The sequence below is a fragment of the Epinephelus moara genome, chromosome 6 (genome assembly GCF_006386435.1).
Source record: "Epinephelus moara isolate mb chromosome 6, YSFRI_EMoa_1.0, whole genome shotgun sequence".
NCBI classification, from domain to species: Eukaryota; Metazoa; Chordata; class Actinopteri; order Perciformes; family Serranidae; genus Epinephelus; species Epinephelus moara.
In genome coordinates, this window is record NC_065511.1 from 30,133,217 (window position 1) to 30,160,751 (window position 27,535).

The 27,535-nt window shown below is 41.6% G+C and overlaps 2 protein-coding genes across 3 annotated transcripts; both read right to left on the reverse strand.

Moving 5' to 3' along the window:
- Positions 1-11: 11 nt before the first annotated feature.
- Positions 12-7,718, reverse strand: si:dkey-260g12.1 (uncharacterized). Of its 2 annotated transcripts, none has more exons than XM_050047474.1 (11): positions 7,609-7,718; positions 7,362-7,431; positions 7,120-7,177; positions 6,684-6,794; positions 6,352-6,495; positions 3,975-4,059; positions 3,691-3,743; positions 2,306-2,422; positions 1,348-1,370; positions 1,150-1,249; positions 12-949 (listed from the first exon to the last, which is right to left on the reverse strand). In XM_050047474.1, exons 2-11 carry the CDS (start codon positions 7,428-7,430, stop codon positions 678-680), a joined length of 1,032 nt encoding a protein of 343 aa, XP_049903431.1. In that variant the 5' UTR covers position 7,431; positions 7,609-7,718; the 3' UTR covers positions 12-677. The 2 variants fall into 2 exon arrangements, with proteins under 2 accessions (XP_049903431.1, XP_049903429.1); XM_050047472.1 differs by having other exon boundaries at positions 3,975-4,062.
- A 904-nt stretch (positions 7,719-8,622) lies between these two features.
- On the reverse strand, positions 8,623-26,679 carry iffo1b (intermediate filament family orphan 1b). Its single transcript, XM_050047379.1, has 9 exons — positions 25,286-26,679; positions 19,820-19,880; positions 18,715-18,810; positions 18,183-18,323; positions 17,865-18,049; positions 17,655-17,781; positions 15,901-15,990; positions 14,409-14,539; positions 8,623-14,017 (listed from the first exon to the last, which is right to left on the reverse strand). The coding sequence occupies exons 1-9, from the start codon at positions 26,275-26,277 to the stop codon at positions 13,918-13,920; spliced, it is 1,923 nt and encodes a 640-aa protein (XP_049903336.1). The 5' UTR covers positions 26,278-26,679; the 3' UTR covers positions 8,623-13,917.
- Positions 26,680-27,535: the final 856 nt, after the last annotated feature.

The following is a 27,535-nucleotide window of genomic DNA, read 5'->3' on the forward strand; positions in this document are numbered from 1 at the left end:
CTCAACATGGCAGACTCCGTGTAGGAGGATTTGCTCCCTATGTAGTCATAAACGGCTGATTTTAAGGTTACAAAAATATTAAATTTCTGCCAATACATCTCCCTAAATCCTACACACTGGACTTTTAAGAGGTCGTGTGCACTTTTACGCATTTCTGTGAGACTGTGTTGTATATTTATAGGTGTATGTATAATAGACTTTTCAGAATATACATATCAAATGTGACTGTTTAACTTGTATACATTTCTACTTAGTTTTCTTTATTAAAAATAAAATTGTATTGGAATCCAAATGCCTAACATTTATGCAAAACATTAGACATTCAGGTCTAATACTTCAGAGGGAGCCGACAAAGCTTAAAAAAAAGTATTTACATGACATTTTAAATTTACATGACATTTTAAATTATAACTTACAAGAAGGAGATCCCCCTCCAGCTGTTCTTTCCAGAGTTAAAGTTACTGGTGTGCACTGACCACAAGTTTTCATGGGACCTGCAGATACGTCTCTGTACAGCCCTGAGATCCCTTCACAGTTTGCCAGAGGGAGATGGATCTGCTCCACATTCATCTTTCACAGTTTCACGGAGCTTTCCTTTAAAAGACTGTGTTTAGGATCAGTCCGGATACCAGCGGCCAGAAATACCAACAGAAATCTTCTGGGATTTTTAGGATGCATCATAGTGCCTCCTCTTTGGACACGTGGCAGTCCTTCCCCTGCTCCTGAGAGGGAAAGAAGATGTTGTCAATCTCTCCGCTCCTCTCCTCCTCGGAGAGATGAATACTGGGAGAGGACGTGGGATGAAACACAGGACAGTCTCTCTCATCCTCTTCTTCACTCAACACTCTCTTGGCCGTCTTCCCACATTCAATTGTTGGACCAACTTGGCCTGTGAACTGACTCAGCAAGCTAAAGACGACCGTCCCCGGATTGTGGACATGGACTGGACCTGCAGAGACCAAAACAAGCAAAGAGTGCACTTAAAGGAATGTTTTAATTGACACATAGAAGCACGTTAACATACAGTTTACAGACAATGAAGCACAACTCAGACTCATAACAGTAACACAGCTCTATCTTTTACATGTTTTGTTATCTTAATGACTCCACAAGGTGAGTCAGACATTTCTTCATTTCACTCATCAGTACCCAGATTGGCTGCTGCGAGGCACGACGGCTGCTGCTTTGCACTGAATGAGTCTCTGGGGAACTGATGAGATGACTCCTTTCGAGAAACATTTCTGCCTCCCTGAAGAAGAACATGTCCATCAGTGAGAGGCAAATAAGAGAAGTGATGCCATATATGAAGGTACATGATTGAATGATGCATTGAAAATGGCTTCTTACCTCATTGCGTAACTTTGAAATAGCTGGAAAACAGAAGATAAATAAATGAATGATAGAAAGTCTGTTACACTGATGAATCAACATGTATACGAGTGACAAAGCAACCAACTGTCTCCAAGCTAGTGACAAATTTCTAATCATAGTAATTTCTAAAGGCTTTCAGTAAAGTGTTTGTTATTTCCCAGAACAGATGTGATCATAAAAGTTTGATTGATTAGAGGTGGAGTCACTGATTCTGGAGCAAGATTGTTGATATTTGAACTCAGCACCCAAACAAATACACCCCCTCCCATCAGTGCACCTTTAGAAACTCCGTTTTACCATTTGCTCATGGATACTTCGGGGATCGAACCGCTGACATTCCGATTAGTGGACGACCTGCCCTACCACAGCTGCTCTGTTGTTTATCATTTTGTTAGGGCTGCACATGTTCGTTTGGCAGTGGCGTGCACAGACTTTTTGAAGGGCAGGGGCGAAAAGAAAAAAAAAGGGCACATACAGCGCGTTCTCGCCACGTTTTGGCTCCCAGGAGGGCACTTTAGAGCGCATTTTGGCTATTTGGCTATAACTTCTAGTAATCGCAGTTGGCACGGGTGCGTGGTTTCACATTATATTACCTGTTCACCCACTGGTATGACAAAAAGTGTGAGTTTGGCTCCAATATTCTGTTGCCTGTCTTCTCACGTGTCATGTTTTGTTAATAAGTCTTGCTTTAGTTTTTCTAAAGTCTTTTACGCGATAAAACGCATCTGGACTTCTGCATGAATTTGTTTGTGTCACAGTTAAGAACCGACTTATCCTCTTAGCAGCAGTAGTAGTTGCTACAGCACACACACAAAACAAACAGCAAGTGGACTATGAGGAGATATTTCCCTAATGTGTCAAAATGTGTGTTGGATTAGAACAGTGGACAGCACCCCAGAGATTGAACCTGTCCTGGATGTAAGCACCATCTTACCTTGCTTGAAACATGTTTCATCTCCGGGGCGACGAACAAAGAGCAGGATCACAAGTGCCAAGCATCCCACGGCAACCACTGGACACAAGATGGCCGCCAGCTGACTGCTCACCTTGTCTGAGAGAGAGAAACAAAAGTCGAAAATGTTGGCGTTGTACGTTTCTACAAACTAGAAATATGTTACATTTGCACATTTGTATTATATCAACGTTTCTAACGTGACGTAGCATATGAGCTGAATTTGTCACTGGGAAGTGGTTGGGATGGTGGATGATGTGTTACCCTGGGGAGACACCTGTCAAGCTGCAGGCCACTGTGAGACATACGTAGCTGCATACATGTGTTGTTGTTTTTTCAGTTGTGTGTTTCCAGAAGTGATTGTGCCTCAAAAAAAAAAGTATTTTTTTCTTATATATAAGAGTATTTAAAGCCAAAATATGATCTTTTTAACTGTTTTTTATGTGTTAAACACAGCATTGTTGAAACGTAAAATTCCACTGACATCACTCCACTTTTGTCATACTGCACCTTTACAGGACTTTGCTGCTGCTTACTGCTATTGTTTAGATTTTATTGTTATATGTATGAAGTTTTCTGCACCATTTGAGGATGACACATTTGCAATTTCGTTATGGTTGTATAATGTCAATTAAGCTCTGAAAGTTCCTGAAAGGAAGTTTAAACATATCTGCTACATGAGAACATACAAATGTGACATATCTGAGGTTTGCAGAAACATATAATGCCAACATATTTCCCGGTGTTTGGGTTGCCTTGCAATGACAATACTAAGATGCTGATGTGAAGCAGGTGATTTTTACCAGGTTCGCCAGCATAGTTAAGCCTGCTAGCATGCTAACACTTGCTAACTATCACATTTCATAAAGTACAGCTGAGGCTGATGGGAATGCCATTAGTTTAGCAGGCATTTGGTTGTAGAGCTAGCAGAAAAGTCAGCAACAGGCATCACTTAAGTTATAAATATTCGCCCTTAGCAGGACATGAATGTTGTGCCAGTCCATTCAGCATGTAGAGAAATTGCACTCAAAACCTCAAATAACAATCTACTGGTGGTGCCAGTGGAAAAGCCATAGGCTCAGCAAAGTCAGTAAAATAAATTGTCTGGGAACTACGAATGTCTGTACAAAATTTAGTTTCAATCCATCCACAGATGCCGAGATATTTAAAGACTCTGACTTGCTGGTGGCACCAGAGGAAATACCAAAGTCAGTAGGATTCATCCTCTGTGGATCGTAAATGTCTGTACAGAATTTCACAACATTCCATGAGGTGTTTTAGTTTGGAATAACCGCCTTTGCCATCATTTGAGACAATAGAAATCCATTGAAAATACAAAACACTCCACATACTCCTCTCATGCTCACCTCCTTTGAGATGTGTGCCATTTCCTGCCCGTGGGTCTGACTGCGTGCCACACCTGTGTGAGATAAGAGAGAAGTGTTGGATATCTCAGGTATCTGAAATATGTGGCACAATGAACAAGGACAGTGTGCAATAGGCTATCTGTAATGACCACACCAAATGCTACAATAACTTTGGGATTATTTTAAGTCATCTAGATTTGGGGATTCATATGAAGCTGAAGTTTTTAAACTCCACTCTGTGTTGACTTCATTATGTACTTTATCTAAGGAAATCCAGGACTTACTTGGAAAATTGGCAGGGTTTGGCGGAAGAGCTGCTATGTCCTGAGGAAGTTGTGGAAGGTGTGTGTTTATCTCTGGCCGGAGTTGCTGCTTCCGGAGAACAAAAAACGTCACAGATTTGATTTCAGATTTCAAAGGGAGAACACAAGACCAAACAAAATCTCACTCACATGTTATGGCAACAGCAGCAGCCTAAATGCAATTAACTGTACAGATATACATGAGAAACATCTGCAGGTGAGAGAGAGAGTGTGTAGATTTATTGGTTAATGTGATGACGGGCAATACTTTGAAACAAATGTTGGCCTGTTTTTCTAAATTAAGCAGATTATTATCTCACAATTCTGAGAAACGTTTTCATGGAAAAAATTAATTCTTGTTTCTCTGACTCGAGATAATAATCTTCATTCAGAAAAACAGAGAAGAATTTTGTTTCGAAAGTGAACACATCACGTTTCCATAAAAAACAGCTTTGTTTGCAGGAAAATTAATATTAGATGAACAAAATTAAAACAACTGAGAGGGGTCAGAGATTTTAAAAGGAAAATGTGCTCCACTGAAATTAATAGTAGAGCAAGTAAAAATAATATGTAGAGCGTGAGGTAGGAAAAATACGAGAGGTTGGAATCTCATTCTCACTCATCATCAGCCTCTGTTTTGAGGTACTGATGAGGGGGTTTTTCAGTTAAGCTAAATACATTTAGCCGACAGCTGCACTTACTTTGCAGATACATTCATCTTTGTTGTATCTTTGTGGCACCCTGGTGGTCTCATGGTTAAGGCCCTGACCCTGAGCTGTGCTGATACACATCCAGCCAAGGACCGTTTTCCTGTCTCTCTCTGTTTCTCTATCTCTCTTTTCATTTCCTGTCATGTTTCAACTGTCATCTAACAATGAAGGCTGAGATACAACAAAGTTTAAAAACAGTACTTTCAAAAGTCTTCAAAGCACCAGCTTTTCTGTTAGTGTGAAGAACAGTCTTCGTCTGATTGACATGCATTTTTGACATTGTCTAAAGACTTTTTGGACGGGGTAAAAGTTTCATATCTTATATTTTATAAATCTATACCTATCTGTAAAATGTGCAATGGTTCATTATTTCTTATCACCCAGGTTTAAAGGTTTAGCATGTAGGATTTAGTGGCATCTAGTGGTGAGGTTGCAGATTGCAACCAACTGAAACTTGTACCATGTGATAAGCGAGGAGGAGAACTACAGTGGCTGACGCAAAAACACAAATGGCTCTATCTAGAGCTGGAGTTTGGTTTGTCTGTTCTGAGCTACTGTAAAGACAACACGGAGGACTCTGTGGAAGCAACTCGGTCTTACTCTCAATTTGTCAAATACCGACACTTGATCAGTGGCTGTCGGCATCAGATACCGATATGCATAGGCAATTTCTGTCGTAGTATAAAAGGTGAGAAAGACTGCTTAGGGCAGGTGGGAGGAGTGGTGAATGGATCAAACAAACTCCGGACTTTCACCCAAGAGAACCCAAATTCAATTAACGTAATGTGCTAGTATGTGTAGCCTACTATGCTAGTGACGTAAGTTGTTACATTATGTAAGTAACACACTGATTTTAAGTCAAAACATTATGTTGTTGTTTTTTTTTCTAAACCTAACCACCTGCTTTTGTTGTGCATATCTAAGGAAGTAAACCTTAACACAATGATTTTAAAAAGACACTGTAAGCAAGCAGAAACTGTACATTTCCAGGGAAATCAGGAGTTTATTTTGAAAAAACGCACATGCAATGAGTGTAAATTGACACGCCGTCCCTGAATGTCCAAAACTGACGCTGGAGGGGTACTTAAAGCATCATTGCTTGATGTGTAAGGCCACTGACCAAGCCTTGGTATTGACAACTTGGTAGTGAGAATGTGATGGGTACATAATGGCACATTTTAAGGTACCATTTACGATTCTTAGTTTCAGGTGATTATGCACAGAAGAAAACATAAATTCCGTATTTATTTACATGTCCATGATGACTCTGTGAGAGGGACCTTTTATCAAAATGAGTACAACTATGTTCAATGTTTGAACATATTTCCCTGCCAATACTTGCTTATTTGTAGCACTATTGTCAGTAATGGTGTATTTTTACATTGTGGTATCACTATTCTAAGGATCTAAAAATATTTCATGCAGTGCTGAGAGGGGATCCCCCACAGCTCAGCTCAGACCAGAGCCCTGATCAATTTTCATTACTGTCATATGTGCAAATAACAGTTTGAACAGCCTTCAGTATCGTTATGGGTCATTCTCGCTCACAGTCAGTGAAAACTTCAAAGGTATATTTTCTTTATCATGAGGCCCCCTGCTGGCCGAGTCTAATCTGACAGAGTTGAAAGTCTGCACTGCTCAGTATTTACCAGTTGTGGTCCTTGTCTTGATCTTGACACAGAATCTGCAGTCTGTTGAGTATGGGACCTTTTGGTCGCATTCATATCCGTCCTCACAGACACACTTCACATTGGACATGTTGGTACACTCCTGTATCACCTTCAGATTAAACTCTGAGACAGTGGGGAAAAAACAGGTGATTTTAGGGATTGTAATCACAGAAATGAAAAGTCATTTCTAGATATGCAAAGTGATTTATATTTTTTTCTGTTTAATATAGAAACCCTAAAGGTCACACTGGTATCATCATCATCAGTGATGGATGAAACCACTGAGTTGGTATGACTCATAGTTTCTTTACCTGGTCTGCAGTCTCCTGAGCAGAAATGGCATTTTTCTTCACGGTTCAGCTGAGTCGTGTAGCTTCCAGCAGGACAGCTTTCACACTCAAGACAAGACTTCTGATACATACCTGTCAGAACAGAGAAAAACAAATGAGAACAACCGGATGAGATACAGAGCAGAGAGAGGCTGCTCACCCAGAGTGCATATTAATGAAGGATGTGGTCATACAGCTCAAACTCTGTGTGTGGTGTGCGTCATTTTTCATCAACAGAGAGGACGTGCACTCACAGAGAGAGAAAAATAGGTACTGTAAGCCTCAGTGGATCATAGTCATTTCCAAATATGAACAAGTGCTGATTAATTCATTACAAGCAGTGAGTCAAAGCCAAATGAGGAACAGACAGAAAAACAGATACAGAAATAGAAGACGCTCACGCCAGATGTCACCTTACCTGGAGGGCACAATTTACACTGTCTGTCTCCAGTCTTGAAATATATGGTCCCATTATTCTGTTAACACATTAACACAATTAAATACAAACCTCTATACTCTGCAAAATCCTGATTCACACGTTCATACATGTTTATACAATGGACAGCTATTTTGTATACTTGAGAAGCAAACATTTCTTGTTTTCTGTAGCATCATTTATATTTTATAAGTAGAGGAAGTGAGGATGAAGGACATTGTTACCAGTGGGAGGTTGAGTACCAACTTCACGCGTAACATCAAGAGCATCACAAAACATTGCACAGGTCCCATCCTATGGAGAACAATGTAGAAAATATAAAAATAAATGGCAGATATCAAGTGGTCAGCTTAAAACTCCACATTAAAAGGGCATGTTCTGTAAAGTTTAGTGTCCCTACAAAACTTTTCATATCACAAATAAGCTGTGATTTTGAAATATCAACAAGAGCAAAAAAAAAAACAGACTTACCTTCAATATGATGTGCTCTTTGCTCTCCTTCTAATGTTTTGTTAACTTCCTCAAGGTGCGACTCTCTCTTTCTTTCTCTCTGCCCTCTCACTCACTCTACCCATCCTCTGTGTCACTATTTCCTTACCTGGTGACATCTTCCTGTCTTCCTGTCTCCTCCGCCCACTGATCTCTACCAGTGTGCTGCTACTGTCCTGTTTACACGTTCAGCTCTCAGAGGCAGACCCATGTGACTAACGTTTCTGCATCAAAGCCTCATCACTTTCCATGCAAACTGTAAGATCTGATGGCAGAACGAATCAAAGGGGCCGCTCTCTGTGCAGTCAACACTTGTCAACAACATGATGGAGGAGCAAATCGTTTTTTAACAGCGACGGTTACGATTTCATTTCTGTTTTTAAGTCATGTTATATTTTTAATCATATCTGATTACTCAGATTACACCACTCAGGTTTCCTACACGTTGTAATTTGGGCTTTTCTTCAGTGAAATCAGTGGAAACTGAAAAACATTTCACCCAAAATAAAAAAATCTCAGACACTCACTTATTCCTTCCTATCTACGCAGATAGTCAGTGCACTCAAAAAAACTCAAAAAGCTATCTGAATAAAAGTACAGAATTGTTAGCAGCTAAATATACTGCAGTAGTAGTATCAAGTATCAAAGTAAAAGTCCTCATCCTGTAGCAGAATGGCTCCTGTGGCTGAGGATTGTATTGTAGCCGGTTTATGTGGAGCTAAACTACTTTATACACAGTTTGGTAGTTTAGTCCAGTGGTTCCCAACCATGCAGGGAACCTCTCGGGCAGAGGCCGATGCTAAAAGTGCCAAAAATTTGCAGTTCCTCTAATGGCTACTTGAGGCTGGCTAGTTTACATTTTATTAAGGCTTAAAGTTACACATACATAAGGGTGGAGGCGCTCTGAGTGACAGGCTGTCTGTGAGGCGTTGCCACAGGTTCTCAGTCACATCACATCCACCCTTGCCCCTCCACAGCACTACATTCCCATCCACATAGGACCCTCTCAAAGGGTCACAAAATAAGTCTGGGGGGTCATGAGATGATGGGAGAGGGTAAATTGTGAGATAATTTGACATCTTTGGAGATCAAACAGTGATTTGAATTGAACCATCTGAGAGGAGAAATGTCTCTTTAATGGGACAACTAAAAACTTCACGCTCACATTCACACCTATGGGCAATTTAGGGTCACCAATTAAGCTAACTTGCATGTCTTTGGACTGTGGGAGGAAGCCGGAGAACCCAGAAAAAGCTCTGTACAGAAGGGTTCCCCCACCCTGGGTTTGTACCAGGAGCCCTCTTGCTGTGAGGCAACAATACCAACTACTATAGACGTCTGTAAATATCACAAATGAGTCCCCACCAGTCCAGACACCACTTTTAAAAATGCTGCGAGCCACTGATTTAATCTTAAACAATGTATTTTTTAAGGTCAGCACGTGATATATGATGGAAATCTTAATCTGAAAAGTAACTAAAGCTGTCAAAACAATCTAGTGGAGTAAAGGGTATAATATTTCCTTCTGAAAAGTTGATGTAGCACAGTAGAAGTTTACTGTGGCATAAAATAAAAGTACCTGAAAGGAGTAAATACACTGTCATACTGCTCCTCCTCTGCAGATCGTTTTACAGTGGAAAGTTGCTGAGTTTCATTTATAGTGCTCATATTCAAAATACCAACAGCAACATCTTTTCCAAAACAGTGACGTCACAGAGTTCAGTTGCTTCTGTAGCCTGCTGATGAGTGTCTGAGACATTGTTTCTGGAGAGAGAGATGCTGCATGTTGAAATGTGATTAAGCTGTGAGCACAAAAACACAATCCCATTCCACTCCCCGTTTGTAATCTGGGTGAATTTACCCTTTAATTTTAAGGCTGAACAGACACATGTTTTAGAAATGATCACACACAATGTCGTTGCTCAGTTGCATCTTTTATTCTTTCAATCTCTCTTGTTACATACTGTAGCTCTGCAGGGAAGCTATTTAGCCTAAATTACTGTCTTGATGTTTAAAGCTGCATCGTCACACATCTGGAGTACTCAGCCAACACTCAGGATTATCAGCAGATTGTTTTAGGACACAAATTGAATCATAATATCTTGTCTCATCTGTTAACATGTGAGAGAAGTGACAAAAAAAACATGTTTTTTGTCTTTAACTGCCATAATTTCCGTTGATCAGCTAAATAAAGCAATCGGGTCATTTTATCTTATCTTAAGTTTCTTTCCAGGTGTGTGACTGTCGACGATCTTTGCTTGCAGTCTTTGAACACAAGTAAATATTCAAAGCTATATTTCCTTTACACATATAATCAAAGCCATCGTATAGTCATTTCGCTAAAGCATTTGCATTTCAGAGGATCTGCTTTTTTGTTTTGTTTTGTTTTTTTGTTTTAACTTGAGTTATTTTTAAACTGACTTTATTTGGCAGCCACATACACTCATAAAGAAAAAGTACCAATGGAAAAACAAAAGAACTCCATCGTCATTTGATTTAAATATTTACAATTTTAGGGGTGATTATTGTCAAAATGACAGCTCAGTCTCAAATGCTACACACAATGAGACAACAAATTGGACTTGCTATGTTTCCTTCTTCTTCATGTTGTGCATCTGCACCAGTAAAAGTCTTTTTAAAAACACTCAGTATACAGACATAACACCCAGAAACATACACACTGGCACATGCATACATAGAGACTCACTCAGTGCGTGAAAGAAAAACTGTACAAAGGGAAATGGCGTGTTTTATGTCACACACAATTTATCCTTGACAGACATCCTCCTTCTGAATTCAAACAGTAGTGGAAACGCTGCGATTAGCGCACTCAGCTGATTCCAACAGGCCACACATGCATGAGTTTATATAAGCTTCAGATCTGTCCTCCGGCTGTGTGATAACAAAGCGTTGAAGTGTGAGTCGCAGTAGAAGCAGAAGAAATATCTCACCTGGTACAACCACACAGAAGAAACTACAGCCAGGACTATATTTAGACAACAGTGTCTGATCACAGAGCAGTGATGACAGAGGGGCGATCCCCTGACAGCAGTATGCTAATATGTGTTTTACTGCAGCAGTGAGTTAAAGTTCATGGTTAAATGTGCCCAGAAAAACATAAATAAAGTCAAAATGAGGTATGTGTTCGTGTTAAATTCATTATTCTAGTACCCCACCTGCAACATGTAAAAGATGAAATATGAATAGAAGAAATATAGGTTTCTATTTTCAGCTTGTCTACATTTTTATGTTACATGTTGTACAATAGTGCTGATTGTTTCATATACATTTTTGCTTTGCTCTTCCTTTCTATGTGCAAACAGGCTCAAAAATAGGTTTAGTTATATACATCAAGCACCTTGGTGAAATAGCCTCGGCAGCTATATTTAGTCTTTTTTTTTTTTACAGCAATTTCCTGTTGATTCATTCTCACCATCTTATTTTGGCACTCAACGGCTAACTTACATTATTTTATGACAATCTTTTCTTGTTCACGCGCAGGACCTGACTCTAATCTAAGCATTGCTGCTGAAAATAAAACTAATTAGTAAGAGCTACATGACACTTGGGCGTCAGTGCACTTTGTCACACAGTACTTTTACCGCCAGAAAGCAGAATGACGAGCCAACGCTGACTCCAGATCAGCTTCGAGAGGGTGCAGACTGGACGTCAACTGCACAAGACATAGACCGCAGCTATATTTAAAACTGAGGATAAACATGCCGCCCTCTGACGCTGACAGCATCCGTCTCTGCTGTCAACTGCAACTTTGGGTTTCTTATGAAGCACCATTAACAGTTTCATCTGAGATGTTCAATGCATTTCTACGACGGCGTATAAAATCGATCAATCACTTATTTGTAACATGGAATAGGTTTAAAAAAAAAAAAAAAATGAAGTCGGGGAAAGGGGGTTATATTCTAACAAAAAAAAATGTGTTTACTGTTTACTATTAACTAGTAACGGCAACCCGTCTTTACACCAAGAGAGCTTTAATGTGTTTTTGGTTAGATGTGATTTCATTCCTATTTTTCCGAGTTCTTTTCTTAAAAATTTGTGACTTAAATCTCAGAGAAATTTTGAAAATTTTCTCACAAATTTATGACTTTATAATGTCGCAGAATATTCAAGTTTTTTTTCGTATATTATGTAAATTTGTAACTTTAATCTTGGAGATAATAGTTTTTTTATCTGAATATTACCCCCCTCCCCGGCTCCATACTTATGTGTATGAATATACTTTTGTTCTTTGCAATGCCCTTTCTACACCGTCATACATTTCAGATGTTTAGATGAAATTTTGTAAATGACCTTGTTTAACAATTCCCTCGCTGCCTATTCTAGGATGAGAGTTGCTACGTTAATGCAGTTTGCTCTTTCTAAACCTGGCACCAAAATGATGCTGATGCTAACTATCAATGTTGTGAGTGCTCTTAAAATAATGAAGTGCTGTGACATGATGTGTTATGTTGCCCATTTATTCCTTTAGTCTAGATTTAACAAATCACTTAACTGATTCACAGTGGATTTCTGATTCGGGTAATTTACAGCAGATAAATGGGTTAATGTGATCACACCACCAAAACCTTCTTTTACTGTTTCCTGGATGATACCTAATTCTTATCAGCAAAAGGGAAGAAGCCTGTTGGTAGCTGATGTTTTGGTCATGTTTTGCCTCATTTGTCCTCTTCGTGCTTTGCTAAATTAAGCACAGATGTTATGATTTATTTATGACTTAAGGTTTGCTTTGCCTGTGGTTTAATCTGGTAGACAGCAGGCTCTGAATCTGCAGCTGTAAGGCAGTAAAATGCTGAATCATGACATCTTATTAGACTTCAAAGACTCAAGCTCTTCATCATCAATATCAAACTCAGGAATACGCTTCAGAGCCCTATTCACACAAGACTAGTATTACCAGGGGACCTCGTGCGATTTAGAAATTAGCATCCCCCTTGTCTGTATGTGACTTAAATTTACTGACATCCCCTGGATATGATGTCAAGGCTCCACATTCACATCTATATTGTGTAGCAAGATGAGCCTCCTGACTTTGCATTCAAACTGCTGTCAAAACATTCATTTATAATTGCCAAGGCAGCCTCCATAATTCTCAACCGGAAAAGAGGCAAAAATCACCCCAAATCACAGAGATGTCGCAGGGAACTAAAATTATCACATGACCTCTGTGTTAAGGGAAATTTTGTAGGTCAAGCGGCAACCTCTGCAGTGAACAATGACGCCAAAAACTGCAGTACCTTGAACGGCCACTTGAGGGTGGCTCCAGAAATAAACATGTTTACAGCCTGGTACAAAAAAATGGGTTTGGTCTCGATTGCTAATTTCCGTGTTCATGACAATTGTATTTATCTCAGCTGTTTAAACTTTAATAAAGCTTAACGTTTATGCATAATTAAGTATGTGGCTGCTTTAAGTCATGAGGTGTCCACCCTCACAGACGCTCTAAAAATGGTCACTTCTAGCTCCAAAAAAACAAAATGGCAACAGTACGTAGTTAGTCATTTGTGGTGGAATTTTTACCTGACAAGTTATAGGCATGGCAGATTCACGCAGTATTATGATCACAAATGACCCCCGCAGTTATTACAAATCATGAAAGGTGTTCAGGTAGTACTAGTCCCATGCAAACATCGCTCAGGACCTTTGTTTCAGTACTTTTAGGCTGAAACGATCCTGCTCCCTGTCTTTTCATTGGCCTGTAGGCTTGTGTGGAGTAAATTTTCTAGGGTGAGTTTTGGTGACTTTACATCATATATTCGCCTGATTAGCTTCAGATGCCCGGCTAAGTGTTTTTATTGTGTGTAGAGTGAATACATCATGCTATGCTTTCCTGTAGCCTACAGCACTGCACTGCAATGACATCAGAACTAGAATTAGAATAAATTCAGGATCCTCAACTTCTTGAATCTTCACAGGACAATTCATTATAAGAATTACTTTCTTAACGTCTCTCTGTCAATCACAACATGACAAGCTCCACCTGTAAGAAGACCCCTCCCCCCTGCAGGGCAGTGACATCTGCATGAAGTAGTAATGACAAAAATCCAGCTCTGCTACTCAGTCACAGTTTCAGTGCTCAAAGTCTCCTCAGACCAAAGCTGATTATGTGGACAGCAGAAAGAATTAACGATATGACTCTGTAAATAAAGAGGTTCATATGTAAACATGGTGTTGCCATAGTTACAGGTGTGTATTGCGTCGGTGTGGTACTGTAGCTGGATGCAGCGGAGGTCACGTGACCACATCCCCCGTTACAGCCGGAGTGAGGAAGTGTCAAGATCTCCCAGTGCTCAAGGAAGACGGCGGAGACGATGAAGACCTGTCGTTTTCTCTCTGGTCGCTGTCCTCAGAGGACGCAGGCGCCGCAGTGTTACTGTGAGAAACAGACAAAAATGTTACAGATGTTACAGTATATAAACATTAAATGTGGCTGTAAGCAGATGTAAGTGTTTATCATTATATTTATCAACAATTATAACTTCTTCTGTGAGCACCTGTGGGTGGAGAATTGTGTTTATTAGTAAAACAGTTGTACATGTAATATTATAAAATACATCCTCATAGGAGAAGTTAGAATTGTTAACAAATACTTCACGTTATTGAACACTCATCACTACGTAGAGCTACATTATATTGTGTTACAGCCATTTCTTTTTTTGTCTACTGTATATAAATGTTACAAGGGGACTTAAAGTGGAGTGTTACTGTGGGAAATTAAAGGACCTGTGAAATAAAGCGTTACCAAAAGGAAAGGTGTGTGTTACCTGTCTCCACTCTGTGTTATGAGTCTCCTGCACGTCTCCATCTGAACATCCAGGCCTCTCTTCATGGAGCACATCTCCATGTACTCGTGGAGGTGCCGGTTCATGTCACTCTTTGCCGTAGCCAGCTCCAGCTGGAGTCACAAAACATGCAGTCAGACATATCGCAGATGTTAAAATCCAAATGTGCTGCATGTGTGTTGACCACAAAAAAATTGGTTTACTAATGCACAACTGTGAGGTGCTGCTCAAATTACTGATGCTAAACCTCACACAGCTTTATGAAAGTCTTTATGTCATGTCTAAGTAAAGATTCACTTCTGGAGATGTTTGATTACACATGTGGACATATCAAAAACAAAAAACAGATTAACTGTCATTTAATGCTGAGTCATAGAGTGTGTTTACATGGACGTTAAAGGTACAGAGTGTTCGATTCAAGGACATCTATTAACATTTTCACTAGTGTATAATCACCTGAAGACAGAGCAGTTGTGTTTGTGTTACCTTAAGCCCAGTTCAGATCAAAGATTCGTAACAAGATGAGTTGCATAGTTAGCACATACAGCGATACAGCGAGCAGCAGCAGCAGCAGCAGCAGCAGCAGCAGCAGCAGCGACCCACTGTGCAACACCAGCACACTGTGAGGAGCTCGGCAATGATGGAGCACCTGGCGCAGCAAGCGAACACACCATCTGTGAACATTTTGACTTGACTAGCGACTTCACTACAACCCAGTTGGCTGTTGAAACAGGTGACATGCTTTACGTTCTAAGACCAGCTGCAAGCAGTTTGACCAGCTGTGCTGCGGGTGACACCATCAGCCGACTTGTGTCGAGCTCAGACCGGCCAGTTTATACCACTCTGCAACGTTCAAAAACAGTTTCCTCTCGGCGAGAATCATTGGTCTGAACTGGGCTTTAGAGAGAGATGTTTATAACTACATACAGAGCGGCTCATCTTCAACAGAGATCGCCATGTTGTTTCTACAGTAGCCCAGAACGGACAAAGCAAACACTGGCTCTGATGGGGACATTTGCATTTTTGTGCCAGCCATCGTAGCTCTCCTACACACTTGGCACAGGAAGGAAGTTTAAGTTCTGCAACCTCACAGCTAGATGCCACTAAACCCTACACACTGGACCTTTAACAACCCGTTCATGAGGCTTATCCAAGTTATGATCATATTAGGGATGTGGTGTTTACATGCTCAAACACATAAATGGGACACTCCAACAACCACATCATAAACAGGATATTCATGTCCCTGTAAACACACTCATTATGTAAATCATTTCTAAGAAATTTGCAGGCAACAGAGCACTGCACAAACCTTGAGTGCACACACAAAACCTAAGACAAGCTGTGGTATTGAGATCTTAATGCACAATGCAATAAAGACATGAGATTAAATAAATAACACTGAGCACAAAGAGAAAGATAAGACAGAGAACATTCATGAACAGGGAAACCATTTAAGTAATAAGTGTCCGACCTCAATCTGGTCAATCGTCTCTTGATATTCCTTCTCCCGGGACTTGAAAAGACATTCTGTGTCATTAATCACCTTTTCCAGACAGTCCTCCTGGCAGAGAGGAAGAAGAGAGAGATACTGAGTGTGTTTGTGGTCAGGATTAAGATGTACATGAGATAAAGTGTAGTAACAGCAGTAAACAGACCATGTGTTTGTGTGCTAATCATCACACAACCAGACACTAAGCAAGGTTACACCGCCATTAAAGCACAGCTGACTTTTCGCTCCCATCAGCTCAAATTTCACTGACTAATGCAGCTCCTCCCTTCAGAGGGACAGCAGATTGTTCAAATGCCACACAGCCGGTAAATGAAAACAAATACCGACATGCATTTCTTGGAAACAAACACACTGTACACCAATACAGGGCAAACACCGCATCTGTTGGTGTGTGTTTGTCCTGAAACGCCCTGCTACAGTGGAGCAGTAAAGGTCAGTGTCGTCGTCTGAGACAAAGACTGTATCGACCAACATATCGCGCTGCTGCTCTGCACATCGTCTCCACATCAAAGCTTTAAAAGCTTCCTTGAAATCTGAACCAACAATATCAAAACACATGCAGCTGTCTGAGGGATGACAAGCGAACAAAGGTGTGGATCGTGATCACAAGCACAGATTTAAGTTTCTCAGTGTCATTTGTCCAAAGAATAACCTAAAAATAGACTGAACAGGACAGTCACTGCATCTGAAGACCAGGCAATGGTTGATAACGGTAACAGAAATTACGTATATTATGTGTATGGTTGATTTTGTTGTTTAAAGTTGCTCTGTGGCATCAATTTAATCCCTTAAAACTCATCCCTGTTCATCAAAACTACATATTTACAAGGTGCTATCTCCAGAAAAAAAATCATTTCATGCCTTATAATGGCCTAGATGTAACTGTAAAACTGTCTTAGTTTAGTATTTGTGGATTTATAAATATGCAAATTATACAGCTATCTTTTCAATAAATTTCAATGACCTTTGGCTGGACTACGTTATCAAACAGCTAATAATGTGTTGCTAATATTAGATAAACCTTGTTCCCGATCACCAGCTCTGGATACTTGAAGTGAAAGTGGCACTTACCATGCAAAATACCGTATTATGCTACACCTTGCTTCTCTTATGATGCCCTTGTTTTGTCCTAGCATTTTGCTAATGATGTGGAAAGCCCCGCCCCACAAGGGACAGGATTGGTTCCTTAGATCTGTGACATAACAAACCCTGGCTGTCTGAATCTGTGTTTTTGAGCCATGACACCAACTGCTTTTTTTTTGTGCTTATGATATGTCTTGTAGCCTATAAAAAAAAACCTTTGAGTATGTTAACAAGTTTAAAAACATGACTTTCCCTGATGGGGGTCTTAAATGTGTTTTTAGTAATAATTCTAATAAGCTTATCAAACCAGAAAGCTCTTTGCTAACAAATTAAAAGCCAGATTTGAGAACACAAGGAAAAACAGCAAAGATATTATCAGGCTTCTGTGCGTGTGAACACAAATCAACACATCCTCAAAAACAACCACAGAGCTGAATCAGCACCTCTCTGACACAGTCAAAGGTGAAGGTTTCAACAAATTTGATGATTTTAATCTTCACAGAATTAGTATGTTGTATTGGACCGCATTACGTTATCTAGGTGTTGTTTATCCCCTGAATTAATGTCTAGGTCCATTCCTTTAAACCAACACTCAGAGAGGTAATTGAAGAAGTCGTGCGACCACAGCCTACCTCTCCTGGTGGGTGGGTGGGGTCAGGAGGCAAAGTGCATCCTGGGAAATCCTCCCAGAGAAGCAGCGTCTCTTCAGTCTCCTCCCAGGCCAGACTGTCACAATCATCCTCGAACTCGCATTCACGCCTACAATGAACACATAAATTGCTGGAGGACTGAAGGACGGTTAAATTATTATACTCATCATGTTTCAAAGTCAGACCACTCACAGTTGGTTCAGCATCCTCTGCATCTCCTCATTAATCTGATTGGCCGATGAGCCACCATGCTCTTCGTCTTTGACCACGCCCCCGTCACTTTCGGAAGTGCTGACAGGTTCGTCACACTCGCTCCCGTTGAAGGACAGAGGAGTTTGTTTCCGGCGGCAGTTTAGGGATGATTGGTTGTTCGGAACCTGCAGGGACACGATCAGGATTCAGACCAACACCATCAATATACTGGACAAACTTACACAGGAAGTGACTCTGCGGATTTGATGAATAGGAACAAAAACAGAGATGAGAACATGAAGTGGTCACATTCAGTACCTGGTACATCTGGATCACATCTTCACAGTTTCTCTGCTGAGCTACATCACAGAGACGAGCAGTGATGTCGATCCTGCGGCAGATGTCCATGTCCACCTTCATGGCTTTCTCCTGGATCTTACTGTCCAACTCTGACAGGTTCTACAGAGAGGATGAAAGGACCCAGATAAGACCGAGGGCAGAAAGACTTAATCTACTGCTTTATTAATGCAAATAAATCACTGTAAATATCTGACGCTTTATAGATCAGTATATAAGCAATAAATAAGAACGTTTGGGTTGATCGGTCATAAAACATCTCTGGTTGCTTTTTACCTCCTCCAACATGATTGTGTGTGTCTATTACACACTTGTGTTTCTTTTTAAAAGTAAATAATATAATTTTACTTTAGTTATTTGAAGGTATACTATGCAGAATTGTTGGTTACTGTTTGTAAACAGAGAAGCAGCAAGTCATATGATTACTGCTTGCGTGCCTAGCTAGGAGTATGTATAACTTGTACGTGACTGTACGGGGTTGTACTGCGCTCACATTGCTCATGAGGCCTTTGAAGAGAACCAGCTCCGCCTTCAGCTGCTGCACTCTGAGAGCCAGCTCGTCCTGACAGCCTTCACTCTCCTGCAGGTCCTGCACGCATAAAGGAAGCCGTAAAGAACACACACATACAAGTTCAAACACACCCACACTCTCGCCGCATCTCTTTACTGGAAATTACAGGTTAGACTATGCAAGCAGAAGCGATCAACAAAATAAAAGCACAAATCTGCAAAGTGCACAAAAGCACTGTAAATCCTAAATGCATGATCTCCTTTGGGGAGCTTGGGATTTGTCTGATGGCATCATAATTGTCTTTTTGCCCTGTTGACTTATTCATATGTTTTACAATACTGGTCAGAGCCCTTTCAGTGTGGAGCGATGGTTTACGGCTTGTGGTCTCCTGTTGATGTGGTGCTGCCTGCTAAACTGGGTCAGGTACAAATTCCTGGCAATAGCACACGTGCATGCAAAGACACAAGTACATGTACAGTACAGGCATGCACACACCTAGCGACACACACACACACACACACTCACACACACAGGAAATCAACAAACCATTGCGTATGTGAAGACACAGCTGCAGGAAGTACAAACGTAGCAATCCACCTGACAGCAGGTGACTGTCAGATTAAACAAAGGCATGATTTCTTTAACTTTAAATAAGAGTGTCTCATGTTCTTTTAAGTAATTGATAGTCAATGGAAAATAGAAAACCAAGCGTGTAACAGCTTCATATGAGTCAGGACTCCAGTGTTGTGGTGAGAGCTCACTGCTGATCACTGTGACAGCTGCAGGAAACTCTGTATTTTAAGTAACACATTTTTCCATATTGTTATCAGGTTAATGAAAGGTCTAAGCTATTTAACCACAAAAGCTCTGGTTATTGTTGACAGGCCAGGCCAACAAAGGTATTTAGATCATGGTATTTTTAGATCGGCTAAGCCATAGCTGAAGTATCACACACCAACAATTTATTTTTGTTGTTTCAATGACTCATTTCAAAGCTGCCAATGTCAAGCAAAGACACCTTCACTTCAGACACATGTCCACCCACAAACACACACATACACACGAACAAAAGTCTGCACCATGTTACCTCTTGTAGGTCCGAAATCTTCTGTTGCAGATCCATCCTCATCGTGTATTCTTCTTCCCATCTAAGAGACACACAGATTAAAAAGGAAACATTATGTTAGTGTTTCGTAATGTAAACAGAGAGGGTGGTTCCAAAACTGCTAATAATATCAGGAGGGCCTCCGATAGGGTCTAAAATGTTGGATGGGGTATGCAAGTCCATGCACCGATCAAAAAACATGTCATTTATAAACAAACTTTAACCCCACCAGGCTGGTGATGTCATAATAGAATATCTCCAGAAGGCTGCGGTCTACAAACTTACCTAAAATGGCCCCAGCTTCATCTTTTTTAACTTAGTTTCTTGACATGGAAATAGGTTACTATAGGGATGTATGATAATGGATTTTTTTGCTGATATCCGATATGCTGATATGTCATTTAACCGATAACCGGTATTGATATCTATCCACTACCTAATTTTAGTGATCATCAAGTCTCTTCTGTGGTGGAATTAATATCATATGATTCATGCTCGTACAACTCGTTATCCAGATGGCCCACCAGCAGATAGAGACATGAAATACAACACTTTTCAATGTTTATAATATTCAATCATTCATTCATTTTCCGTGACCACTTATCCTGTTCGGGGAGCCTATCCCAGCTGACACTGGGCGAGCGGCGGGGTACACCCTGGACAGGTCACCAGACTATCACAGGACTGACGCATAGAGACAGACCATTCACACTCACATTCACACCTACGGACAATTTAGGCCCTGTTTAGATGACAACAGTTTCTCTAAAAACGGAAAAGTCTGTCCTTTGCGTTTTAAAAAACTTCTGCGTTTATATGACGACGTTATTGAAACGATCCCTGTTCACACGGAGCTGCAAAATCTACTGGAAACGCTGTAGAATGCACGCCAGGCCAATGGGTGGCAGTGTAAATTTGCAAAGCAGCACCACGGCGTGACGCCATGTGCCTGCGCTGAAGCGCCTTCCTCTACAACGCGATGATTACAAACCAAAACAAAGAAGACACAATGGCGAAAGCATGCACAGATAACTTTGTCTGGATGGACGACGAGGTGGAGTTGCTACAGTGAAGGCCTGAACATACTCGGGCGGAACGTACGCCGAACGGACTCTGCGGAGGTCCACGCGGACTCAAAGCGGACGTCCGCGCAAAGCTCAGATTTTACGACCGCGCGGACTCCGCTCCGTGCACCAGTGACTGCTCGGCATGTATTTCTCACATCGCTGGGATTTTTCACGGACATTTTTACAGAAAACTACAACACGGAAGTGCACTCGACTATGAAAGCCCGAATGACTGCGGACATTCCTCGCGGAGTCCGTTCCGCATACATTCCGCCCGAGTATGTTCGGGCCTTAACAGATCTACACTTCACTTCAAATCAACAGGGTGAGCAGCACAAACAGAGCTCGGCATTGTTGTTGTAACGGTCGGCGTGCCTAGTGACTGGAACCATAATGCGCATGTGTGAAAAGTCTCTGTTTTCAGAGGAACTCCATATTGCAAGTTTACATGACAACGGAGACGCTGCCGTTTCCAAAAAGTTGCACTCTGGAACCCGTTTTCAAAACGTTGCGTTTTCAGGCACCCAAAACGCCGCTGTCGTGTAAACCATCGGCCAAAACCCAACTAAAGTTTACCGTTTTCAGTTGAAATCGTTGTCGTATAAACGGGGCCTTAGAGTCACCGATCAACCTGCATGTCTGTGGACTGTGGGAGGAAGCCGGAGTACCTGAAGAAAACCCACGCTGACACAGGGAGAACATGCAAACTCCACACAGAAGGGCTCCCCCACCCTGGGGGCTCGAACTAGGAACCCTCTTGCTGTGAGGCGACGATGCTAACCGCTGCATCACCATGCCTGTAATATTCATTCATCGTGCAAAATAAGAAAGAGCACGTTGGCAGATTCTGATAGTTCATTTTAAAGCCATTATCAGCCAATACTAGGGCTGCCACGATTAGTTGACTAATCGATGACTAATCGACTATTAAAATAATCGGTGACTATTTTCGTAGTCGACTAATCAGTTTGAGTCATTTTTCATAGAAAAGTACTATAAAAGTACCCCAAAATACTCTTACTGCAGCTTCTTATGTTCAGATATTGGCAGCTTTACACACTCTCCCCTGACAGTGAACTAAAACCCTTTGGCGTGAGTATGAAACAAGACATTAGATGACGTAATTTTGGGGTTTGGGCGAGACAGACCAACATTTTTCAACATTTTTCGATGAAATGATTAGTCGACTAATCGAAGAAATAATCGACAGATTAGTCGACAATGAAAATAATAGTTAGTGGCAGCCCTAGCCGATACCAGTGACGATATTATTGTGCACACCTAGTAGTGCACAGCCCTTTTTTGATTGTTCTTTTTAAATACAATGGCATTGGATTGGTATCAGCCTATACACAGGTTCAGGTATCAGAATCATTATCAGGAAGGAAAAAACGGTACTGGAACATCTCCACAGAGAACGGTTTCACGTGTACACATGATTGATTTATGCATCTTTCAGACCCACTTAGCAAGGCCTGTACAAAGGGATCCATGACTGAACTGTTTCAGGAGGTTGAAAAGTCAAAAGGGCTGTCAGGCATTCTAGATGTTAAACAATTTTAAGTGCATCTGTCTAGCCAAACTGCTACTCAATGACCATCAAATTCCTCCTGAAAGATGACATGGCATGACACTACTGTCCAGGATTTACAATGCTGATTGGGAGATGGCAGTAACTCGCTAAGATATGCAGCAATGTGCCAGCAAAGACGACGACTGTTAGTGAGTAAACATGGATTTGAACAGTGTTAGATGTTAAATACTAATCGGTTTTGCATATGTGAACACATTTGTTTGACTTCAAGGATGCAAATAATGTATTTTGGTGAGTAACACTGAATGTAACCTACGTTTGTTTGGATGAAAATAAATTCATCCTATAAAACTGCAATTTCAGAATCAGTCATCGCTCAGTTTACAAAAAGACAAAGAGTGCCCGTGGATCTGACAATAAAATGTAAATGCAGTTAAATTATATGAGAATACAAATGTGGATACAAGCTGCTTTAAACAATCAGGCGTAAGCAGTAAAAGTGTGAGTGAGTGATTTGCTTTTTCACCCACTGATGAATCCATTCTTTGATGAATTGTGTGTTACTATGTTGCAGCTCAGACTCATGAATCTGAACTTTAATACATTTAAAAGCCCAAGCCCAGCTCCTATATGTGATCTCAGATTCAGTGACTTCATACAGCACACGTGCCCAGGGGAAATCCACTCACTGCAGAGTCTGTAGCCTCTTATATAAATGCTGTTTGAGATGCAGAATGCTGCGGCACACCGGGACCTTTAGGGAATACTAAATCTGAAAGAAAACTGAGTCATGAAACGGGAGTCGGTGTTGTCGTAGAGGATGCTTGTTTGATCAGTAAGGTGAGAGCGAACAGAAAGGCGAGAAGTGCTTCCTCCTGCAAGCCAAGCCCCCGGCCCAGCAGTTACAGCTTGCAGTGCATGCTGCATTGCAGATACAGTGTGGAGCGTGGAGAGGGGGATGCGCAGTGTGAGAAAAGCGAAGTGGAGTGCACGACAGAGGCAGAGAAAATGTTCGGTGTGGGATTGTGTGAGGTTTATGTGAGAAAGAGAATGTGAAAGTGTGGTGGGCATAGCGGGGGGAGTGATGGACGGGGACAGAGGGAGGGTTAACGGAGAGAAAGAGAAGTGTCCTTGAATAATAAAGCAGAAATGACTGGATAAAAGGGAGAGAAGGGTGAAAAGAAGCAGAAGCAAAATGCACCAAATCCTTTAAATCAAATTGATTCATTGGTGAGTTTCAATGTGAAATGAAACACGGGGACAACAACTGTTATAAATATTTTACGGCATAGTTAACGGCCATGAATCTGAATGAGCGAGTTTCACTTGGAGAAACAAGCTTTAATGCCCTTTGTCCCGAGGTAAACTGATACACCTCCAGTAAGCTCACACAGGCTGAGAAACAGCCATGACAAAAGGCTCAACAGAAACTGATTTGAACACCGAGACACAGTATGTCACACACACTGATTCCCAAATATGCCAGCTTACTTGACGAGAGGTCAGTAAATCATCCTCACTGAAGCCTCCGAAAACAATTAAATCATGTGTCTTATGTCACACACTCTGAGTCCTTCTCCCCGGATCACAAAGAGCCCACTATGCTGTGGTGAGGATCTCCTCTGTGAAGAATGCATGGCTGCTCACTTGGACATAATACGAGGGAACTCAATGATGAATGTGCTGGAACACAGTTCACTCAGGACAGATAATACGTAATCCCTAAAGTGTCACATGTCCGTCAAATTCACAACAGGATATAACACATGTGGGCTTCTTCAATCATTTAAAGGGCAAATCCACCCTAAAAAAGAATTCACAGTGTTATTCCAGTAATCTGCAAACACAAACAGCTGCCTCCCTAAATTTGGACATCATTGCATCCGGTTTTGAACTGGTGATGTCATCAGGTGACACACTGCTGTTTACTGGTACACTGACAAAGGATAAGTGAATGGGTTCGGAGAAGTTTTGCTTGTAATAATTGTAGCCGGCAACGGATTATTTTTTACTATCAATTAATCTGCTGATAATTTTCTTGACTAATCGATTTGTCATTTTGTTTATAAAATTCCCAGAGTCCAAAGTCATATTTTCAGATCGCTTGTTATGGTCCATAAAACATACTTTTTGCGAAGCTAGAACCATTAGTCTTAAAAATTACTGAACAAATGAATTCATTACAAAAATAACTGTGATAATAAGCTGATCATTTCAGCTCTAGATAAAGCTTGCAGCTGTGTCCCAGTAAAACCACTATGGGTGCTGCTAAAGCATCACAAGGTTTGTTTCATATCCACACAGGCCTAACTGGACCACCTCCAGAATCATCATCAATACGGCCTTTCTTCAGAGGCTTTTTCAGTTTCATTAAATAAGTGTTGTATAATCAACACAAGCTCTATTTCAGGACTGATTTCCCCTAATATTCTTGTGAGCTAAGCCACCCATGGGTGAGTCAGCGTCTCGGGAGCTTCCCGAGCTCTGAAGTGACCATTTGTGCCACAGACTGATCGTCACATGTCCTTGCTAAGCTCTGACCTTCATTCTTCTTTATATTTAGCTCATGGTGTGTTAATTTTTTGGGGTGTATTTCTAGCCGCAGCACCTGCCTCTGTGGTTTAGACATGAAGTGTATGCAGGGTCAGGCTGGAGGTGATGGATAAGGAGGGTTTGTGCTGACTCTGCTTTTGTTGGGAGACAGCTGGTCTGCAGCTGCTTTACTGCTCTGCTCACTGCTCCAATGTAGATCATTACACACACTTAAGAAAACAACACAACAACCTAATGTTTGGTAGAAATGCCCCTGTAGGCCTGACTGATACAAGTGCAGCAAAAGGGGTTTACCTGCGTTTATACTCGTCTCTCTCCCTCTTCACTTTGGCCAGGACATTATACAGGGCTCTTATCTCAGGGGTGATGGTGTCAATCTGGACCCCGACTCCATCAGGGTGCATCCAGGACACCCCTGGGCTGGTCAGACGCTCTGCACCAGCACCAAACTTGCGTGCATGGTTGTAGGACCAGATGGTGCCTGGGAGGAACCGTGGAGGAGGGTTGGTGGAGCTCCCCGGGCCTGCGCTGGTGTTGGTGACAGTTCTGGAGGCAGAGCCAGGGGAGTCCACACAGGGAGAGGCCTGGCTGATGGTGATGGCTGGGTTTAAAGTGGCATTTGTTTGGGTTGAGCTGGAGTTATCAGCAGTAGCAGGCTGCAGGGTTGTTGTGAGAGGTGGTGGGAACAGTGTTGTAGGCCTCCTGGCTGAGTTGTTGGTGTTGTGGAAGGGGAGGGAGCCAGGCCTGAGCGGTATGGTCCCCACAAATCCAGTCTGCACACTCGCCTCCTGTGTATGCCCCCTGCCCTCACAGCATCCACCTTGACAGCCCTTGTTGGCATCCAGCGCCTGTTGCAGCTGCTTCTCTAAGATCTTATTCCTGCGCTCTAACTCGTGCACTTTAGCCAAAAAGCATCTGAACCTCAGATTGAGAGTTTTGAGGACGCTGATGTTGGATCCCAAGTCGTTTCTGAGAGCCATGGCTGCAGGGGGGTGCGGCACAGCGCGGTGCTGGAAGGGAGTGTGGTTGTGATGGAGGAAAGGTGAGGTCTGTGAGGGTGCGGTGAAGTCAGGCCCTCCCTGATCAGGCCACGGCACAGGCTGCTCACCCAGAAAAAAGGACGTCGGGTCAGCTACACCGAAAACGGTGTCGGGCAGGAGGCCTGAGGGGGAGTCTGGGTGTCCGGGGGCTTGACTCTGCTGCGGATGCTGTTGGAGATGCGTGTTGGCCCCCAACAAAGGATTCATGCTATGGTATGGAAAACTAAAGCGCTGCAGATCTGGCATGAACACGGACGGGAATTATCTAGTCTACAACAGAATAAAATGAATAAATAAGTAGCTGGGGAACGAACGAGAAAGACCCGCGCACAAAACGCCAGTGTTTACCAGATTATATAACCGTTTCTAAATAAGAATCTGATCCTTAAAGCTCAGAGGTCTTAACGTCGGCTGATGGATCAGAGCTCTCTCACCGTCGGTGACAAAACATCCAGTAGCGGCTCCAACAGGGGGGCTGGCTGGAAGCAGGGGTACAAACTGCTGCAGCGATGGACCAGCCCCTCGTGAGATGTGCTGCTAAAATAAACGCAATTAAACGAAGGAAAAAAGACGCAGAGGGGGGATGAATAACACTGAAATCCTGTGTCACCGCGTCACTGAAGTTCTGGCAACAAGATGTGACCGCAGGCAGGAGACGGTGCTGCGGGATTGGAAGAGCACGGCTACCGTAAATACCCGACCAGAGGCGCGCTGATCCGTTAACTATTTGTTTACTGTGGAACACCAGACAAGACATCACTGAATTTGATTTGGAGAGGAAATAATTCAGATTTTAATATCCTCCTGAGACCTGAGAATAAATATGAATAAAAACATCAACACTGTCAACAATAATCAAGTCTCAATGTCTTCAAAGGAGTACTTCCTAATTACCAGCACCTCAGCTTGTTACTGTTGCTAAAATTGGTCAAATTAGTTGCCATATCAAACTACAAACATTATTAATCATAAATAAACAAGTTGCAACCATAAAATGTGATCAGGTTTTGGACTTTGTCCACTTCTGTGTCGGGATCAGCTGCAGACTGACTTGGCAGAGATGGCTGCCATTTTGTTTTTACATGGATTAGTATATTGTGCTCTTACTGCCACTAGATGGCACAAAAAGTGTCCATGAATGAGGACAACGGGTCTAAGTCAAGTAGAATGAAGTATAAGGTCCAGTAAACCCATAATGGGATGTCCTTGTATGAGGACACAGGGTCTCAGGAGGATATGATTGGGAGCCAAACGTGAATTATAAACACAATCTACAATTTAAAAATATTAAAAAAAAAACAATTAGATGACTAACCTGACAATTCAGGCACCTGCCCCAAAACACCGAAACATTTAAACTGTCTCTCAACTGGTATGTGGTAGAAAAAAAAATATAATAAATTTGCACAATAATGACCCTGTGGTGCGTCCTTTATTTTGAAATCTCGAGGCAAGTTTAAACAAATTAAATTGAATTAAATTGAATTAAATCAAATTAAACACA

What these genes read in the sequence shown, in the direction of transcription:
- si:dkey-260g12.1 (XM_050047472.1), bottom strand. Translation starts at nt 7,430, where the DNA reads ATGGGACCTGTGCAATGTTTTGTGATGCTCTTGATGTTACGCGTGAAG. An exon ending in GTGTAAATTGTGCCCTCCAG is followed by an intron (nt 6,795 to 7,119) that starts GTAAGGTGACAT and finishes CTGTTCTGACAG; the next exon opens with GTATGTATCAGAAGTCTTGT. An exon ending in CTCAGGAGACTGCAGACCAG is followed by an intron (nt 6,496 to 6,683) that starts GTAAAGAAACTA and finishes CCACTGTCTCAG; the next exon opens with AGTTTAATCTGAAGGTGATA.
- iffo1b (XM_050047379.1), bottom strand. Translation starts at nt 26,277, where the DNA reads ATGCCAGATCTGCAGCGCTTTAGTTTTCCATACCATAGCATGAATCCT. An exon ending in ATGTGATCCAGATGTACCAG is followed by an intron (nt 18,050 to 18,182) that starts GTACTGAATGTG and finishes GTGTCCCTGCAG; the next exon opens with GTTCCGAACAACCAATCATC. An exon ending in CAGAGGATGCTGAACCAACT is followed by an intron (nt 17,782 to 17,864) that starts GTGAGTGGTCTG and finishes TGTTCATTGTAG; the next exon opens with GCGTGAATGCGAGTTCGAGG.